Source organism: Hyalella azteca, unplaced genomic scaffold (genome assembly GCF_000764305.2).
Source record: "Hyalella azteca isolate HAZT.00-mixed unplaced genomic scaffold, Hazt_2.0.2 contig12761, whole genome shotgun sequence".
Lineage (NCBI taxonomy): Eukaryota > Metazoa > Arthropoda > Malacostraca > Amphipoda > Hyalellidae > Hyalella > Hyalella azteca.
Genome location: NW_025942709.1, coordinates 18,804 through 40,665, shown reverse-complemented (window position 1 = coordinate 40,665; position 21,862 = coordinate 18,804). Strand labels below are relative to the sequence as shown.

Sequence of the window (21,862 nt, the reverse complement as noted above, 5' to 3'; positions counted from 1 at the left end):
CAGTTGTTTCAAATAATGGATAAAATAATATGGGATAAATTAATAGCAGGTAAAATTTTTTTTATTTTTTGGTAAAATAACTCCAGGTTTTGATGCATTGTAGTAGAACTCTTCTAGTTACATATGCAAAAGACAAATTTTAGAAAAGTGTCATAGTTTGCAAATGGGGGGCGCCGCCCCCCAATGGGGTAACTTTGATCACCTAATGGCAGCCGTGACGGGGTAACATTGACCGGCTTGGAAATTAAGTTAAAATTAACATAGGTACCTATATAACATATTTTATGTTTGATATACCTATTAATGTTTTTTCTTTATGTTTCAGACTCTACAGAGTTTATATATGGTTATTTTAACTTAATTTCCAAACCGGTCTATGTTATTCCGTCACGGCTGCCATTAGGTGGTCACACTTTGCCCATTTGGGGGCGGCGCCCCCCATTTGCAAACTATGACACTTTCCTAAAATCTGTCTTTTGTATATGTAACTAGAAGAGTTCTACTACAATGCACCACAACCTGGAGTTATTTGGAATTATTTTACTAAAAAATAAAATTGATTTTACCACCCGGTCAAAGAAACCCCAAGAGCTGGGGTAACAAAGACCATCGCTTTTTTTTAAATTACATCAAAACTATGAGAGGCAGGAGTCAGCAATTTATGGTGAGTAAAGCTAGAGTATAGACCTGTATTTTGCATGTTTCAATTTAAGTTTAACTTATCTAGGAAAAAATAGCATCATTTTGAAAAAAAAGTGGTCAAAGTTACCCCATTTTACGGTATTATAATAAGTGATTGTATAGTCTAGATATTATACATAATGAAGTTAAGACTTTGTTAAATTGAGTGTGACGAAATAGTGAACAAACTCTAGACCATAATTCGTCCGCCAGGTTATGGGTGATGATGGTGATATTTTCGTAAGTATTTTCCGTTTTGTTACTCATTATTTAAAGTAAGAACATTTTTTCCGATATAATAGTTTGGGGATAATGATATTTCTAAGCACAAAATAAATCTTTATCCCATCGTAGGAAAAAAATTCTCACTGTAATCGAGTGATCAACTTAATTATTTTAAAATGCAAAATTAGGTACGATGATAATTGTGTCATTATTTTAGGTGCTATTGAGTATTAATGTATAATGCCATTATAGAGAATATCCAGCCCATGCCAGTAGCCAATAATATTAACGAGTGGCTATTGGCGAAGCCACACCTCAAAGATCACTGTAACAACTTTTCCTCGTAACGATTTATTTTATATTAGCATTAAAGCTGCAAAAATTATTGTTAGTTACTAAATTAAGTAATAAACATGGCGCAATTCTCACATGAGGGCGCTTCCAGACGACGACTCCAGGTGGAGGTTTGGAGAAGTAGAGGGAGGAATCGTGGGGAGGGAACTTGGGGTCTGAGAACTTCTCGCCTGCAAATAATATAATTTATTTATTTTCCAGATTTAGTTTTACTACTGTAATAACTTATGCATATATATGAGTATGCTAATACTAAAAAATACTAATAAACAAATAAAATTTAAAATACAATATACATAATAATATACTTTTGCATATCCTACTGCTAATATGAAAATTAAAACACATTCCAGTCAAGTAATACGTACACGTTTTCAGCATTGAACTTCAATAATATCAATAAATGATACATTATAGATCGATATTTTCTCCACAGTCCATAATAACGAGCAGTGTTTAACTTTAAAACACTAAAATCTAAGAAAATTCGTCTTATTCTAACTCGAAAACATTTCGGCAACCAGCTCCATCATCAGTTCAGTACATGGAAAATACAAGTTGAGACAAATTACACTTTATGTCAAGTTGGAGTCAATTTTTTATTAACAGTTAGAAGGCAGGTAACAGCAATAAAGCTTCCCTTTCAGAATTGTTTGATCCTATTCCAATATTGTTCAGTCTTGAATTGTCTAGCATCCTACAGAACTAATAAAAGTTCAGTAACAAGTTTTATTAAGCCAACGTCTGCAGTTGCAAAGATCTTATCAAAAGGCCAGCTTTTTTAAATCTGTGGAATTCAAGAGAAGTAAAAGGATCTGTAGATCTGTGGAAGTCACAAAAAGTACAAGAATCGACGACAGGCCTAAAAAAATAGGCCGATTCATCAGCGCTATAAACTATACTATTTGTTGAGCCTGAGAACCGGAAAGTTCTGGAAAACTTAATCGGTATAATTTTGTAATATATTATTACACACCAGATCTGACTTAACCATCAGTTCTTCCGTTCGAAATAATTGCTCATATATACTTCTTATTTTAATCATTCCAATTATTCTCATGTTCCAACAGCCAGAGCACACGGTATGCCAACTCAAACTCAGGAAAGAGTATTTGTTACTTAGTAAATTCGGCTAATTTATAAGCTACAACTCAAATGGTTTTTGCATATCGCTACCGTCACCCATGATATTCTAGCCCACAATTTAATGCAGTAAGAATTTTTATGCAGTAAGAATTGTTTTGAAATGTTTTCACTTTCAATTTCTGTTAATTTTATAGGCATTCTCTTGGCTTATAGTTCTCAATTAATTCGAGTTTTGAGCAGGTTATCGCAACGATCAGGAAATTGCAGTAAGAAATATTTCCTTCAGTGATATAAGGCCATCAAGTTCGCAGATTTCGTTCGTCGGAGGAAATTCGCGAAGTTATTTAACTCCTCGATAATCTTGCTACCAAGCTGAGGGCAGACGATACTTTCAGGCGGAGGAAAATATAAGTTTTAAAATCCGAATTCACTGCAGGATACTTTAATTTTATTTTCAAGCGGTCCGTTTTCGGTTCCACACAATTTTTAATTTATATCTGCATTATTTAATAAAACTTATATTTAAACTATATAAAATATACAGCATCTTGAGGGAATATAAGATTTATATCGAAATTATTTTACGATATGACGCCTTACATTCACGGCATAATAATATGCCAAAAGATAAGCATAGCGATAAGGCTCAAGAAGAGCCGGCAAGCCTATTATTTTACGCTGAAAAGCGATGACAAATATCGTGCGAGTTGAAGATAAATTATGAAACGTTGAGAAAAGAGCGATACATACACCTGTATTAATGAATAAATAATAAGAGCTATACATACATGTGTAGAGGTTCAGGGAGTACAACTCGATGCATGCAGCAATTCAATCAAGTTCATATCATTCATCGCGTGTATGCAGAGCAAACCCGGCAACGAAATTCATCCCAGTGATTCATGCGTAGTTTAATGGTAATCAGGAATAAAATAGACAATATGTTCTATTGAAGAATGAAAACAATCTGCCTATGCTAAAGAAATCAGCCACCTTATACATCATCAAGAGTGATGGTCAGCCAAATAATGGAGGCTATTCAGTTCTATTGCATTCAGTTTCATTAATTGTCTTGCATGATCTTTGCATAGCTAAACAAGGCCACCGAATGATGTTAGCACATTCCTCTTTGCAAACGTTATGTTTCAACGAGATGAGCTCTATATAAACTCTCCAGTTGTGAAGTTTCATAGACTACATTTAGAAAGATTTGAATACCTGTTAAATGATTAAAATGATGGAAACCCAAAGGTCGAAACAACTGCAAACAATTGGCGAGTGCAAATGATTCGACTGAATACAATAAATTGAATATATCTTCATGACTCATAAATGAATAATTGAGTCTCGGCACAGCTGATCAAACATGCATCAGTGCTACTTAAGTTGCACCGCACTGTCCTAGACATTCACTACATCAGGTGCAGCGACACTAGAGCGAACTAGAGCAATATCCTGCTCCTCTATAGAACACTTCATCCTGCTTCTCTATAGAACACTTTATCCTGCTGCTCTAGAACACTATCCTGCAACTCTATAAACACACTATCCTGCTGCTCTAGAACACAATATCCTGCTTCTCTAGAACACACTATTCGGCTACCCTAAACACACTATCCTGCTGCTCTAGAACACTTATCAATAACATGATTCAAATTGCCCTCCTTCTACTCGTCGCTATCGCCGCAGCACAGGCGTGAGTTTACAAGATGATCAAGTGTCAATATGTCGTGTAAAGTGTATCATTATTTGCAACAGTTAAAAGCTCAATAGGAGTAATAGCGTATCATTATTTGTAACAGTTAAAAGCTCAATAGGAGTAATAGCGTATCATTATTTGTAACAGTTAAAAGCTCAATAGGAGTAATAGCGTATCATTATTTGTAACAGTTAAAAGCTCAACAGGAGCAATAAGTAATTTTTAATTTAACCCACAGTAAGCGTGTTTTCTTTCAAGTTTATGAAAAAATTGGCCTGGACTTTTTTTAACCGAAATCAAAGCATGTAAAAAAATAAGCATATTTTAGAAGCTATTGGAGACAAAATTCTGGACAAAATATTTTTAATAGAAGAATTGTAAAACTAAAAATATTAATATTTTCTTATGTTTAGATGATGATTCTAATTAATGCATCAACTAATTTACAGGGAGAGCGACTGCTTGCAGGCGGTGATGAAAATAAAAAATATGAACTACCGTGAATGTGCTGCACAGCACGGAGATGAATTGGCCGAGGCGAGCAAGAGTAAGTAATAACATTCACGATGAATCATTTTTTATAATGTACGTTAAATTATTAAACGCGAACTTCTAACATCAACGCATGCGTACTTCTAACATTCAACTGCATTCAGAGGTCCATCGTTTGTTGATTTATAGATGCTTCATCGGAAATATGATTATCATTCATCAGCGTGACCGAAATGACAGGATTATAAAAAAACATTTATCCTGTATATGATTCGTAGATCCGTGATTAAAATCAACATTTATCCTGCATACACTTCGTAGATCCGTGATTAAAATCAACATTTATCCTGCATACACTTCGTAGATCCGTGATTAAAATTAACATTTATCATGCATACACTTCGTACATCAGTCATTACAATCAACATATATCCTTCATAACCGTTGTTCATGAATTACAATCAACTTTTTTTGAGTATCTTGCACTTAACGAAGATCAGTGCATACAGTTTATCTTTCGTCCTTACTCGTATCTCCGGGATTACGGTACATACAATATATCCTGGAAATCCGCTATCCTGTAATTGAATTAATCCTTAATCCTCAATTCCTCATGTACACAGACCCGGCGGGATTACAAAATATCCTTCAAATCCAATAACCCTTAATTGAATTAATCCTTAATCCTCATGTACACAGACCCGGTCTGCAAGCTCCTCAATCCCCTGAGCTGGTACGACATAGATTCCTGCGACCACATCAGAGCCAACTTTTTCAGATGCGTGGCTCAGACGAATGGATATGTGAGTACTTACAGTGATTAAAATACAAAATACTGAATATAGGTGAGCAATCAACAAGGAAATGATGATTATACGTGAGTAATCACCAAGGATATACTGAATACATAAATACGTGAGCGACCATCATGGAAATGCTGAATAATATTCATCAGTCGCATCGCTTAAAATATGTAAATATGTATATTACATCTTACGGGAGCCGAAGTTTCTATCGAGTTTTTGATGTTATCGAATATAGCTTTCAGACATGCAGAAAACACGAATTGAAATAATCGTGTATGACGAATGATACTTTCATTCCTCTATTTCAACGCTGATCGATTTGGAAATTGAATTTTGATAGATCCCGTAATTTCATTAGCTGGGACGAGAAAAAAAACAAAATCAGTTTATTCACATGGAAGTAATCGAATAAGTTCGTGGATATCTGAATTGGCGGAAGACACGAGCACACCATGCGGACTTCATCCTATATTATTCCATAAAGTCAATATATGTTCTATGTAGTGACAACTTAATTTCACCAGCAGCTGGCTGCTGGTGAAATTAATTATAATTAATTAATTATAAACCGTCTTCACCCATAAATGAGTCATAATTGAATTAATTTCATTATCCTTCACTGAAATAATAACTTAATTTCTCCTTAGCTGGCAGCGGATGGCACATTCGACGTGGAAGGCTTCAAAGCCAACGTCCTGGGCCACAAGTGCGACGATGACATCAACTTTGATAAAGCCAGCCAAAACTGTGTGCAGCTCACGGACTACTTGAACGTGAGTACCTAGTTGTAATATTAGTTGTAGTGAACTATCACTACAACTATTCTACTAATTTACGAAACAATTATTTTTGACAAAAAAATTCAGCCGGTTCGGGGACAGTTAGCACCAAGAACAATCAACATTGTTATTAATACATTCAACCTCTTTTATTACATATAGCATAGATTATTCCACTTGGCTTCAAACGCAGACATGAAGAACAACAATTTAACAGTCAAGTGCCACTGAAGTTCAGAGCCGACCATGCACGCATCACGATATTCTGATCATCGCTCATTTTGATGAATTCTGAGTATGGATGGGTACTTCAGAGTATACATGTATGTATCGGTCTTCGTGAGGGTGGATTAGTATTTATACATATTAGATGAACAGATTTATGAGTATTGGATTGAAAGACTTTTATTGTTTCTGTCGCAGCCCATCACGTACGGCCGATGCGTTGCCACACACCTACAAAGCGCGAGTGAACAACGCTGCCGTGAAATGCAGCGGTCTGGCGCTAAGCAACGCTGCTGTGGAATGAACCAAGGCAAAGTAGCGGAGCAACGCTGCTGTGGACCTTGCTGAACAACGCTGCTGTGGACCTTGCTGAACAACGCTGCTGTGGACCTTGCTGAACAACGCTGCTGTGGACCTTGCTGAACAACGCTGCCTTGAAATAAACTCTACTGAACAACGCTGTGGTAAAGTGAACTCTTGTAAAATGGACTCTACTGAACAACGCTGTGGTAAAATGGACTCTACTGAACAACGCTGTGGTAAAATGAACTCTACTGAACAACGCTGTAGTAAAATGGACTCTACTGAACAACGCTGTGGTAAAATGGACTCTACTGAACAACGCTGTATTGAAATGAACACTACTGAACAACGCTGTGGTAAAATGGATTCTACTGAACAACGCTGTGGTAAAATGAACTCTACGGAACAACGCTGTATTGAAATGAACACTACTGAAAAACGCTGTGGTAAAATGAGCCCCTGAATCATATATCCGACGATCAGACATCATATCATCTTCATATCCGACCGTCAGACAGACGGCGGCTTTTTGACGAGAAAGACGTAACGACCAATCAAAAACATAACAGTGGACACATTACAATGGAACGCATTTTTACGCCAGGAAGATATTCATTTACGAGGAACACAATTACTAAAAATGATACCTTACTTCTCAACAAGCAGTGTCATTCTTTAGGTAAACCTTTCACGAGTGTTTTTGAGAGTGCTAACTAATTAATCTTTTTTATTTTGTTTGTATTGTTTGTATCCTTTTTGTTTTTGTAATATCTCTTTTACTGTTTCGGTTTTGGTCAATAATAAATAGAGGTTGCATTATATTTTTTTAATTTCTTTCCCTTGTAGGGATCGCTAAAGGTAGAAAACTGAACGGAAGGGTTGAACGCATTTTCATATAGTTAGCTAGGAAGGAATTTTAGTAGTAAGAATGGACAACACCGTAAAAATGTTCTGCAAAAAGCTTAAATTAAAGCAATGTTTTCTTTGGAAAATTAGTCATCAATCGAATCTTGAACACAATATTCCTCCTGTCTAGATCTCGTGTCATAAACACATATTGACGGGTTAAAATGAAGCAAATATGATGGACGATATTAAAGATTTCTTGATGCGTTACGGGTCCAGAAATAAAGCAGTAATTATACCTACACATGAATTATAACGGAGAATTCAGGGTGAAGTAATTTCAAACGAATTGAGTAAGCGAATAACCATTCCTAGTGGTTACAGAAATGCCAATTATAGCATGGCTGTCTGACCAGTATAGCGACGCAATACCAAGATAATGCAACGAATTACACGAGTATAACACCACACACGTAAAGCCAAAAAGCAACGACGTAAATAATAGATAAGCAACCTATTGCAAGACTGATTGAGAATTTAGAAGATCGATGATCGATTCCCTTCTGAAGATCCGTTTGAATTCACGGCAATGCCTAGCACCTAATTACGAACCAGGCAATAAGTCCAGCAGCTATCTCAATCAATCGTCAGTTATGGAAAGATCGGGTTCCAAAGGCCGGATCCCTTGTGAATCAAGTCACGAAAAGTTCAAGAATCGGCAACAGGCCATGGGCCTATTTCTTCAGTGCCGACACTCCTATTCTATATATTCCTTGCTCGATATCACGACATTCCTTGTTTGAGATCTGTTTGAGAATCCGACATTCTTTTTTTTTTAACGTTTGAGATATCGGCTCAACTTGTTTGAGATCATCACTCGCGAAAGTCTGTTTATACAATAAGAGACTAATAAAACAAATTCAAACATGAAACGACCGTGTCGATTTCAGCTGAGGAAAGATGACGTCAGACAACCCTGAGAGGTTCGAGCCCATAGTACTAATAAATTTGAGCCCACAATACTAATAAATGTATTTGTTTACGTTAAAAGACAATGGGTAGGATGGTCAGAGTAAAAGAACTTTTCTGGTAAGTATTCATAAATCAAGTCTTTGATATTAGACTCCTGTTATATAAAACTGAAGTGTCGTCGCCTTTTGACTACTGTTTGCAAGGTTTGGTTACCAACGCATTTTATCACAATCACTGGCGTATCTACGAATTTAAATAATTTCCCAGTGATTAATTTTTTATCGAACATATTATGAATTGCGTAGTTTTTCTATTTCAGGTACATTTTATGTAATAGGGGGCCCGTTTATTGTGCTCTTGTTCTTAAAACTCAGATAAATGAATGGGTCATTTTGACAAAATAATTTAAAATATTTCATGGGCGTAATCTTGTAGGTACATCTTTTTTGCGGGGCCAAACTGGGTCAGGATGACCCATAAGAGGACAATGAGTGTGTCGCTCCTTGGACAAATCTCACTAATTTCTCTGAGTTATATATAGTCGTGCGTACTTCTGAGAAGCCAGCATTTACAAAGCAATAAAAGTTATCGACATTGACTTTAAGTCTGTAACTTTTGATTATACAGAAAATAATTGGGTTAATTTTTAGGGCCGAACTTCATATGCGGCCGTCCTCGATCAGCTTCAAAACCTGAAGGTATGTATAATAATTTAAAATCTAAGACAAATCTCATGTAATACCTCACTCAACGTTTCTTTAAGGGAACAAATATTAATTCTTAGTTGGCCCCTATTATAGAACAATGATAGGACTAGGATAGGATAGGATCCCATCAGTGTTACCGATGTGTGCGAAAGATCTTGGCTACATCCCGGGGCCATACTTTCAAAAAATCGCCAAGTTAACGCAAATACTTGCGCTCTATTTTCTTGTCTATGATTGGTGGATTTTGCTTGAAAGGCCGTCAATGATTGGCTGATGAACTTACGATCTCTTAACTGTTTTTAAAAGAGTGGCTTGAAAGGCCGTCAATGATTGGCTGATGAACTTACGATCTCTTACATTTTTTTTTTTTTGAAAGTATGGGCCCCGAATACCCGAGACATTTGGTCCAAATATCAATGCACTTCTTGCCCTTAATTGTATGGACCAGTGTGACCGCAGTTTTTCCCGGTACAATGCAGTAAGTGGGACCCTGTTTGAATAATATGGCCCATTGATTTTATTCAGTGCTGGTATAAACAATGATTTTCATTTTGCACTAAATGGAAGAGTTAAATGTGAATTAAACTCTTCCAAAATTAATTCAGTAATTAAATGAAAAATGACTGAAAATTGTTTTTAAAATATCTTAATTATGTATATATTCTACTTTTATTATCTGAAAATATTTGTAAATAGTATCAATACTAACATTTCAAACAAATCATAATACATTTTACTATTTCGGTTAAATGTAACAACAGCGATGACAATCATTCTGGACCTACCAACAGGCGCTGATGCTGTACTCTTTATAATATTGTAATTTTAAATAATACCGGAATTTACTTCATCAACTATAATTTCTCAACATACTCATCTTAACTAAAAATAAAGTACAAGCACTGTTTAATAGTTACACCTGAAAACGACATAAATAAAAAACGAAAATAGAATTACGTGGGAATACCCAGCTAAACTTTGTCGCATGCTCTGCTATAAATACAGATGGAGTTTGTTAGTCTGACTTAGAGAACTAAACCAACGTAAATTATTAAATATGATGTATCACAAGTCACCAGTAATTACGACCAACAGCTTTCTCTCCACTAAATTTACATTTTCGATTATATTATACATTAAAATTCATTAATAAGATCTTAAATCGAAATTCTGGTTTAAAAATACCTATAATAGATGACATTCGAGATAAATATTCTCCGCACAATATAATGCAGATTGAACACTAGAATATAAAATATGCGATCCAAAAAATATTTTAGAATTTTTAGATCCGTTGAAGCAAACTTGTGTAATCGTAATTATTGATTTTTTTTCTGTGTGAAAGACCACACATACAGACTCGCAGCGTTTCAGATGAAAATTATTTAAATTAACAAGGACACTAAATAAAACGTATAGTTATAGAATTAACATACAACATTGCATAGCATAACATAGCTTAACATACAACATTCTACAATTTGCTCAGCTGACTGAATATTAAGGCTTAATTTGCATTAAAATCCATGCAGAATAAGAGCTCCGGTAATGAAAAATTACATAATCGCTCTCGTGCTTTAGCCTTTAGTTATTCAAGTACAATTCTTCCTAACCTGGAATGTCGTGGTTTGAAGAATAATTATTTTATCTCGATGAATAATTATTGTATCTCTCAGTGACGTCACAGGCGAACAATGAACTGCATTCTCAAAAATGAGCTTGTCAAGGGTCAACCTTATACTAGTTCAACCATGGGCTTACTGGAGTGTCAGAGCTACGTGCAGCAAGTGTCAATATTTGGACAATATGATCCCTTCATTTTTCGAGTGTAAGTTCATTCATGTGTGAATATGAATGAGGCAATAAAATCCCTGAATGAGTCCTGAAATTACCCGTTAAACACACGTTGATTATATAGAAATAAAATCAAATAAATTAATTAAATACAATTTTTAAAATTTTATTCCTTTTTTATAATTATATCAGACACAAAAAACACTATATAAGTAATGCACGTACCGCTCTTGATGCACTGCTTGCGTAGTGTGGAGTACCGCTGGTTATGGTGCCACTTGCGGCCTCCTCCGCAGCAACCCATTGCTGAACTGTAGCTTCAGAGTTGACACTAGCGAATTGTTTTAAGCTTTGCTATAGTTACGTAACTCTGAAAATAGCATAACTCTGCCCATTAAAAAATGAGTGAAGAGTTATACAAATGAGAGTAACACTCGTAAATGGATTAAACTTTATGAACAACGGAATATGTTCAAGAATTAGACGTGAATGCGCAGACATAATAAACGTTGTAAATGACAATGAGCTACCCATTACCAAACTCAGTCACCATCACGGCAATCAAGACACATCAGCCTCAACCCACAAGCCACCAGCCACCTCATTAGTCCCTCAATACACCACCCATCAGCCACCTCCGGTCAGCCTCAACTCGCAAGCCATCAGCCACCTCAGTAGCCACTCAATACACTATCCATCAGCCATCTCCCATCAGCCTCAACCCACAAGCCACCAGCCACCTCACCCATCAGCCACCACCCATCATCCACAAGCCACCAGCCACCTCACCCATCAGACGCAACCCAGGATCAGGAGGCAAGCAAGAGCCGCTGTGCTGTAAGCAGGCCACGCAACGATCTGTCGCAAGCGCCGCTTGTATCAACTTAACGATTACCGGCCTACTTAGCGCAGGTCAGGACAACATGCCATGGGCATAATGCTATTTGCTGAGACATGACTTATTTGCCTTAGCACGAGTGCTTTTTGCTTAGCTTACGGTTATTAGTTCAGGTATTACCACAATTTGCTTAGGCATGACTTATTTGCCTTAGCACGAGTGCTTTTTGCTTAGCTTACGGTTATTAGTTCAAGTATGACCACAATTTGCTTAGGCATGACTTATTTGCCTAAGCACGAGTGCTTTTTGCTTACGCTTAACGGTTATTAGTTCAAGTATGACAGCCATTTCCTTTAAGCATGACTGCCATTTACGAGCGGCATAGGTAAAATCACATAACATTAATTAATGAGCCATGCTTACGCAGTACAATCACGCAAGATACTCACTCAGTCGTGAATCTACTTTAAAACGTGCAGAAATAAAAGTTGAAGTATATTATGTTGTAGTGGTGGCATCCACAAAACTACAAATTAAATAAACATAAATGCTGTGACGGATACACTTCAGCAATCCTAACTTAGAATGTTGTGTAGGTTTGTTTCATTCGCAGCACTTTCAAGTGATAGGAAGACTATTTGTTGAGTCACTATAATAGGCAGTCACTACAATAGGTAGAGTCACTATAATAGGTAGAGTCACTATAATAGGTTTATTCACTATAAATACAGTGACCCTGCAGGCCGAAGTGGGTAAAGGCCGTCGGCTTACGCAGGCTGCGCACTCAGAAGATCAATGCGCCTAGCGCCTCATTAGGTCTACTCAACAACGGCAACAGTGACAACAACACGAGCTGTTGCTGTTATAGTTCTTGTTAATATCAACAGCATTAAAATATATACATGTTAATGCTGTTGATATTGATGTTGCTTTTATTGCTATAGCTGTTTTTATAGGCAGCCGCAGCAGCACCAGCAATAATTACATAACCAGTAGCAGCATCGTCAAAATTGATAGCGTTTTATCAATTTACATCACAAGTTTTAGTAGCTGCTACCTAGTAATCAGTAATGGTAGCAGCATTAAAATCATGAGTATTGAATCAGATTCAGTAGAAGTACGAAGATCATTTGAAGAGCAGCAATAAAGGTAGAAGCAGTAACATTAACAGCAGCGTTAGCGACATTAGCAGAGTATTAGAAGTAGCATTAGCTGCAGCAATACCGTCAAATCAATGCTGCACGTACGTTAGCTCCTCCAGAGAAGGAGGATTTTTATTACGTGTCATGAACAGGAAAGTTTAGTACGGATTTTATGCCTATATTATTGCTGGGCGGATAACCTATAATTTCCCAATTAAAGGGAAATTATTTGTAGATTTACCATAAAAAACTTATTTACTGATAAAATAAATCAAATGATGATCAAATAAATGCGGCAGAAGAAAGGACAATATATGCATTTCTCTGGCAGTTGTCGGAAAAGAAGCTTACGCTCCGTCAAGTTTTTGTCCAACCTGCATAGTAAAAATCCCTACACAAAACTTGAACCCTGTGTTTACAGCAAAACTTTCAATCGTTATAAAGACAACTAATGACGTTGACAACACGTAATAACCTCTTTTAAACTCAATATTAGCAGATATGTCAACAATAAATTATTGTGGACACAATAGCAGAGGCCAGAGCAGACAGCTAATATGGTCTCCATGCATGAGCGTAAAGCTGTGACAAGTGAACTGATATGCAAGTAAATTAATAGCTAGGTAGCTATAATGGTATTAATAGCTCATCTTAATGGCAATCAGTTTCTTGACGCTCATTAATTGAATTGCCCGTCTGCACACTCTCTTATTATATACCAACAAAATTACTCATGAGCTTCAAAACCAAATTGCAGTAAATTGAAATATATTCAACACGCTCGAATCTGGCAATAAAATGTCGGATAAATTTCCGATTAAACATTCGCCTTACGACATTTTTATGCTCAAACATGAAAGATAACGTCATTGAATATATGACGAACTTGAATGTATATGTACAATTGCAACAGCAAACGCTCGATATTAAATCAGCGGCCGATATGCGTAAGTAAAAGCGGTTTGGATATGTTCATGTCATCCAATGTTGCATGCATGTTAATCTAATACTTCAAGGTATGTTACTGAAATGATTACAGCCTATATAATATGTCAATATAACCTTCTTTGAACGGTTCAACAATCAACTGAAAATCTAAATTTGAATAAATAGAATTGCTTTACTCAATTGACGACATTTATCCAATAGGGGCAATAATTAAGGACGACCCAGCATCGTGAGCCATTAACAAAATATTTCTATTTAATTCCAAAATAATGGGGAGAATTTTTTTGGATCAGCTTAAAGGATAGAAATTTATGAAAACTATGCTAGCAACATCATTTACTGTGGGATAAATTAACCCACACTTAATCCGTATTGATTCAAGGCTTGCAATTCGTACTGTCTAATAGCACAGGAGTCAACCACAGCCGCCGCTGTTTATTTGTAGGTTTAATATCAACAGGAAATACCCGATAAATTCAGTCACTCCCACACAGAGCATCCGTAATGAGCACTGGGCATTAGAAGTCAGGCTATGTATGAATGCAGCAACTACACATGAGTAAACACGAAGCTAATATGAACACAAGTAACCTGTGGGGTAAGTGCCAGTCATCACCCACACAGTAAAACAAGAATGAAAATGAAAGAGACTGGAACTGAGATTTTACTGCAAGGCAAATTAACAAAAGGTGGGCTTTGAATATAAGTATTAAGATGGAAAAATAGTGTAAAGAATAATACCCTTGGCAACGTGCTTTTCTGTTGAAGATTGAATCTAATAAGTGATCGTCGTTGAAGATGAATGAAGAGAAATAATAATACAATATAACAATTATTCAGACAATAAAAAAGGAACCTATTAGAGCTTAAACTAACCTGCAGCGGGGATCAGCCGAACAATAATGACTAACGAGAAAATTCTGAGCGCGACGTTAACTTCCTAACGGTGTTGCCAAGGTAAAGGTAAATCATAATCTTATTACAAAATAAAAGTCGCAAAATGCCTTAACACTACAACCTATGCAGTAACACAAGCACTTGCCTCATAGCCCCTGTACGGTATATAAAGTTTGCAAATCAGCATTCATTTGTGGTAATTATAAATTGCCCATGCATGATTGATGCGCGTATTAAATTAGCGTTCATGTCGCGATGTTGAACTTGATTACATTGATGGAATAACATCCAAGAGAACAATGTTAAATTTTATAAAACATTTGACATACCTACCCTTAAAAATTTGTAACGGAAATTAAATATGCAACCACAACTGAAAGTTTGTCTGAAACAGAAACGCGACTGTCAGAAACAAACGTGCGTGGCTGTCAGAAACAAACGTGGCTGTCAGAAACAAACGTGGCTTTCAGAAACAAACGTGGCTGTAAGAAACAAACGTAGCTGCCAGAAATAAACGTGGCTTTCAGAAACAAACGTGGCTGTCAGAAACAAACGAGGCTGTCAGAAACAAACGTGGCTGTAAGAAACAAACGTAGCTGCCAGAAATAAACGTGGCTGTCAGAAACAAACGTGGCTGTCAGAAACAAACGTGGCTGTAAGAAACAAACGTTAGCTGTCAGAAACAAAGGGGGCTGTCAGAAACAAAGGGGGCTGTCAGAAACAAAGGGGGCTGTCAGAAACAAAGGGGGCTGTCAGAAACAAAGGGGGCTGTCATAAGCATTGAGTACACTAAAGTTTCTGAATGCTTAAGTTCCGCCGTTCAGCAGAGTGGAAAATTATCGTAAGAAAGAGCCACAAGACAGCTGCAGTCACAGTGTATAGATCGATGGACGCCTCGCGCACAGTCGCGCGATTAGGCAGGCAAATCTCAAGCAGTTTTGGGCCGCACGCAATGCACTATCTGCACCCTTACGTCCTACAATATTATAATCCGTCCGTCTTACCTCCTTCCTTCTTATCCTAGCGCCTTATCTTCTAACTTACTTACACAATCCGGCTCCTATATAGGTTGCCCCCTCTATTCTTTCCATATGGCACCTCCAATAAATCGTATACGCATTTTCCGCATTCACCTTCTACCCTCCTTCCAGTATTCCTCATTCCTTCTCAACTCATTCAATATACGAATATATATATATAACGCACTTAATCCATTCAAGTCCCCAGCAGATTCCCCGTCTCGTAATTAACAGCAACGACCCACCTCCCGCCCCCCAGTAATTCCCAGCTATAGCCTTGATTCCAATAACTGAACCTTCACACCAAGTGTTGAGCGTCAAATTACCTGCATAACATCAAGGAACGATAGAATTATTTATACACTTGATAATGCTTAATTAGAAGTCCACACAGGACGTAGGCTGCTTCAACATAGAAGTTCCTAGAAATTTGAAAAAGTTAAAAAGAAATTCGACTGAATATTAGATCGATTTTGGTCGAATTCATCATTTCGAAAGAGATCATTGAATACAGAGAGTTGAAGACACTCAGAAGAATTGGAACAATACTACGAAATAACTGAGCACACACAGCTTAATATATTTGAACAGCAAATTTCTTTCTTTTAGGTTATACATTTCCAGGCGCGCTTCCATTGTTCTTGATCATGGTTCATTCAAATTAAATTTTTTACTTAATTTTTTCATATTAATCTACTTGTATTATGAACACGGGTTATTTTCTTATATGTCCTGTTTGATCGAGAAGCAAACTTAACAATTCATAAATCAACTCACAAAAAATGATTGGGAGATTATACAATAATCAATACACTTTTAAGTCCCATCTATATAATATAATAATAATAATAATTTAGTCCCATCTATAGATAAATACCCTGTAGGTCATCCCTCCTTATTAGTCACGCAGGAAGGCATAGCAAGGCTACCTTCAGTCTCTGCTGGCTTTATGAGTAAAAATAAATATTGCCTTTCAAAACAATGGCCCATTCTGTTGCTCTGAGTAACTGCTTGACCCATTCAGATCTCTGAGTAACTGCTTGACCCATGCAGATCTCTGAGTAACTGCTTGACCCATTCAGATCTCTGAATGACCCATTCAGTTCTTTACCCATTCAGTTCTGAGTAACTGCTTGACCCATTCAGTTCTCTGAATGACCCATTCAGTTCTTCTGACCCATTCAGTTCTTTACCCATTCAGTTCTGAGTAACTGCTTGACCCATTCAGCTATCTGAGTTACGAGTTCTCAGTTCTCATGGTACTCAATAGTGAGTTCTAAGGCGCATAGTTAAGCCTCATTGAAGCTCAGTGACCTAAGGTCGCACGGTAAATCAATGAGACATAAATCACCGCAGTAACCAGAGCACTGCACAGCACTGCATTACACAGCAATGACCTAGTGCAGTGCCCCCTAGTGCAGTGCACAGCAATAACCTAGTGCAGGGCACAGCAATAACCTAGTGCAGGGCACAGCAATAACCTACTGCAGGGCACAGCAATAACCTAGTGCACTGCACAACAATGACCTAGTGCACTGCACAGCAATGACCTAGTGCAGTGCACAGCAATGACCTAGTGCAGGGCACAGCAATAACCTACTGCAGGGCACAGCAATGACCTAGTGCAGGGCACAGCAATGACCTAGTGCAGGGCACAGCAATGACCTAGTGCACTGCACACTACTGTCACAGTGCAGTACTCGTGCGTCCCCGACAAAAGTTTTGGCCCCGACCCGAAAGTTGATCACACTCGGAAAAACAAATGGATCGTATTGTTTAATTATGACGCACTTTCTGCCGCACTGCACAAGCAGAGAGCGGGCGTAGCACTGTGGGTAGATCACAGGGGTGGGTGCCGAGCCAAACTAGATCAGGATAGCCCACATAATGCCAAGAAGTGCATCGCTATATGGACAAAGTCTCGTCTATTTCTCCCAGTGCAACGGCCGCCACGTCAATGCGCAGGAATGTATGGTTCTGCAGATCAAAGGCAATACGTGCATCGCTATTTGGACAAAGTCTCGTCTATTTCTCCTAGTACTGGTGTCGCCACGTCAAGGCCCAGGAATGTGTGGTTGTGCAGACCGAGCACCTGTTGACGTCGGCTTCCGGGAGTTTGTTTACTCAAGACTTGTGACGAGAGCTGCGCGGGCTGTTTACATCCCTCTGCACTACTGTTAACGCAAAATTTTGTTAGCATTCACTGGACAAACTGTTTACACGTATGAATAAAGGACGAGTCGTTCTTGTACTAGTGAAAGAGTGGAAAAGATCGCGAAATTTTTCGCTTGCACTCGCGAAAAGAGTGGCGAAGATCGCCCCATTTTCTGTAACTACTGCTACTATTTACACATGTAACGTGAGTCATAGAGCTTTCCTACGCTCTTTTATTTCTTAACAATAAAATACTCATAATTTCAATGACGATTAACCACTGCTGCTGTTGGCACTAATCGCTTACATTAGTACTGCAAACTTTACAGCTTACTTAACACTGCGCATTACTCCCATAACAAATGGCACAACAATATCAATACTGAATAGCTGTGCTCATACTGTACATTGAGTGTACACCAGTGTGCCGTCTGTACACTGTAGGCGCAGTATGTACACCAGTGTGCCGGCTGTACACTGTAAGCGCAGTATGTACACCGGTGTGCCGCCTGTACACTGTAAGCGCAGTATGTACACCAGTGTGCCGGCTGTACACTGTAAGCGCAGTATGTACACCAGTGTGCCGCCTGTACACTGTAAGCGCAATATGTACACCAGTGTGCCAGGCTGTACACTGTAAGCGCAGTATGTACACCAGTGTGCCGGCTGTACACTGTAAGCGCAGTATGTACACCAGCTGGCATAACACCTACGGCTGCCAAGTGCGGCAATTGGCACACCAGACGAGCAGCGCTGCCACACCAGCGTATGTCTTACGTCGGCACACGCTTGTGCCTATGTACATTATCGAATAATATATATAATCTCCAATATTATTTTAATAATATAATATTATAAGTGAAATAATGATAAATTACAGAAATTAATAATGAGAATAAGGTCGAATTAAAAGAACAAATAGAACAGGATCAGTCAAATAGAACATTTCTAAGTCAAATAGAACAGGATCAGTAAAATATCTAATATCTAAAGACAATTCAATCATAATATGAGTTCGTTACATCGACATCATATAGTTAAACATGCGGTACAATGACTCTATTTTTATCCTTCATGGAATTCCTCGTTGTAGATTAAAATAATGTTTTACAACACAGTTAACGTGGAGCAACACATTTTGACTGCTTGATATATATATCACGTTTGTATATACCACGTTGGAATATACCACGTTGGCATATACCACGTTGGTATATACCACGTTGGCATATACCACGTTGGTATATACCACGTTGGTATATACCACGTTGGAATATACCACGTTGGCATATACCACGTTGGTATATACCACGTTGGCATATACCACGTTGGTATATACCACGTTGGTATATACCACGTTGGTATATACCACGTTGGTATATGCCACGTTGGTATATACGACGTCGGTATATACCAAGCAACAGACAGCGACAGTCTCGCTATATCAATGAGTCATTCATATCCTATCACATAAAGCACTTTATCGACATCTGACTCACGAGCAAAGACAGATTGCACTCACAGTACTGAACTTTAATTGATTTAATTTCGAACGTCATGTTTTTACACCCTACCTGAATTTTTAGATCGTAAAAACAAATTGCGCAGATATGAATAATAACTGATTGTAACAAATCGTACAAGTTTTATTTTATCAAATAAGTTAACAACGTGTATCGCGTCTATGACCTGAACAACACAAACATAAAACGTGCTCTCTTTGAGACGAATACCATATACTACGTTCATGTTAATATGATTAACAATAAAACAAAAGCTCAGCAGCATGTGTAATTAAAAATACTTAAGACTCAGGGTAGTTGATGATGAAAAATATCTAAAAATATAATAAGTACCTACCGTAATTAAATTTGAATATTATGTATAAACAAAAGAAAATGTACGAAAACGTTCCTAACGCGGCAATGGGAATATTTTCCTTAGAGGAAGTTCTCGCATCTTGTGACTATTGATACGGGGCCATGTGATAACACCTACTGATTAGCTGATAAAAGATAGCCACACCGAAATCCAGCAATCCTATTATTATATTGTTCAATTCAATTGTTATTCATGAAATACAATGATCGAATAACAGAAATAATACAATGGAAAGATTTTAAATACTCACTAGGTGAGTATTTAAGTGCATGCACTATAACTAGGTAGCTAGGTATAGACCGTATAGTGCATGCGTATATAATACCTGATTTGAATAACGAATAAATTTAGAAAAGGGCTTCGCAAAATTGGCGAATACGCGAGCTCAGCATTTGAGAACTGTTACCATATTAGCCAACTTATACGCCATCACATTATAGAAGTGTACTGATGCCCGAACACCTTATTGGCGCACATTAGTAGCGTACCGTACTGATAGAGGGACGACTGAAATAACCCAGCATTGCCCAATACCAGCATAATTTTCATACTTCACCCCGTGCGTAAGCATGCTGCAGAGCAAATTAGCCAACATGATTACTTGATGAAAGCCACAAGGACTAAATCCCTTCATGGATGTAAACCAGCGAGCCAATGAGCTGCAAGCCGCCAAAACAATGGTCGTAACCCACACGCTAAACCCTAAAAAAATTCTATTCCATGCAGCCTAACCCCTTCCCCACTTTCGATAAAGAACGCCATGCGCCACAGTGCTATCAGTACACTGCTACCTCTCCAGCCTGTTCGTTCTTCTTGAAGCTAAACCTCCACGCTTACCCCCTGCTCCCCCTCCTTTCGGTACCAGCTTGCGGAAGAATTCTAACCTAACCCAACCTAACCAAACCTAACCCTTTCGCGGAAAGGTAAAGAGAAGGGGGTAAGTGTGGAGGAAGGAGATGCTGGTGAGCGTCAGGGCTTGGCTTACGCCTGCGAAGTGGGTAAGGTGATGCGACAGTCCGGTGCGGGGCCGTTCCCATTTACGGCAGTCTGGTGCGGTCTGCGGACCCTGTGGCTTACGGCATTTGTAAGAAGTGATGGTATGGGCTTAAATCATTGGTGTAGGAGCTATTGGGCGTAATCCGTTTGGAGTATCAGCTTGTGGGCTGAGGCATTGCTTGTTTCAAGCTGGTGTGGTGAGATGAGGCAAGTAAGAACAGCTGCATAGGTATTAGACTGACTATTTCTATTGCATGTAGAGGGTTGGCATTGGCTCTTGGGCTGATTTAAGAGTCAAATTTTTGGGCTACGGCAGCGCGTCCCCTGATAGACGACCGCTTTTCGCTATGTAATAAACGAACGTACGCGCGATTGGCGTCATTGTGCCGCTGCAAGGCCTTCACACTATCCTTCAGTAGTAAAGATACTAATTAGGATAGTATCCTTAGTATGAGTTTCGGGCGCAGCAATAACCAGCGTTTCTGTTTCAGTTTAGTAACCAAAATCATCATTATCATCAACACCACAATGACTTTCATTAGTAGAAACATTAGAAAGCTACTAGACCAATGGGCACGCTAAATAGCAAGTAATAATATTAGAGAGTTTGTAGCTCCAAGCTGTATTAAAAAACAGCGCGATGGTAGATTGCAACTAGGAACGAAACAGAAGAGAGTATAGACTTGTATTTTTCTTGCTTTACAAGCATACATCACCAAAATTCTAAGCGGAATGTTTTTCATTCAAAGTCTAATACAATATGTCTACAAATATATACTGGATAAATAGCAGAAGAGCTTATCCAGCGAAAGAACATCAAATAACCTAACTATAATTTATTAATGAGAATTTCGATGATTAGAGTACAAAAAAAAACCTTGATTGATCTATAAATTTGGTCCTCGAAAGGGAAGTATAAAGGATCTTTACTAGATGGATAGGCGGGTGACTTTAAGATTAACGACAGCGTATAACTGAATAAATATCCAATCCCAAGAAGCAGCATTGCGGTGATACT

General features: G+C 37.9%; 2 protein-coding genes across 3 annotated transcripts in view; one reads left to right on the top strand and one right to left on the bottom strand.

Moving 5' to 3' along the window:
• Nucleotides 1-11,351, bottom strand: part of LOC108683440 (calpain-5) — a 40,917-nt gene extending 29,566 nt beyond the window's left edge. Inside the window, exons 1-2 of the mRNA XM_047883372.1 lie at nucleotides 11,195-11,351; nucleotides 1,336-1,430 (exon numbers count right to left, since the gene is read on the bottom strand). Coding sequence (XP_047739328.1) covers nucleotides 1,336-1,430; nucleotides 11,195-11,273 — 174 coding nt within the window. The 5' untranslated portion in view covers nucleotides 11,274-11,351. The remainder of the gene's footprint in view (nucleotides 1-1,335; nucleotides 1,431-11,194) is intronic.
• Nucleotides 3,771-6,825, top strand: LOC108683443. Of its 2 annotated transcripts, XM_018172756.1 has the most exons (6): nucleotides 3,771-3,909; nucleotides 3,955-4,042; nucleotides 4,495-4,592; nucleotides 5,237-5,340; nucleotides 5,991-6,116; nucleotides 6,546-6,825. In XM_018172756.1, the coding sequence occupies exons 2-6, from the start codon at nucleotides 3,993-3,995 to the stop codon at nucleotides 6,693-6,695; spliced, it is 528 nt and encodes a 175-aa protein (XP_018028245.1). In that variant the 5' UTR covers nucleotides 3,771-3,909; nucleotides 3,955-3,992; the 3' UTR covers nucleotides 6,696-6,825. The 2 variants fall into 2 exon arrangements, with proteins under 2 accessions (XP_018028245.1, XP_018028244.1); XM_018172755.1 differs by having other exon boundaries at nucleotides 3,771-4,042.
• Nucleotides 11,352-21,862: the final 10,511 nt, after the last annotated feature.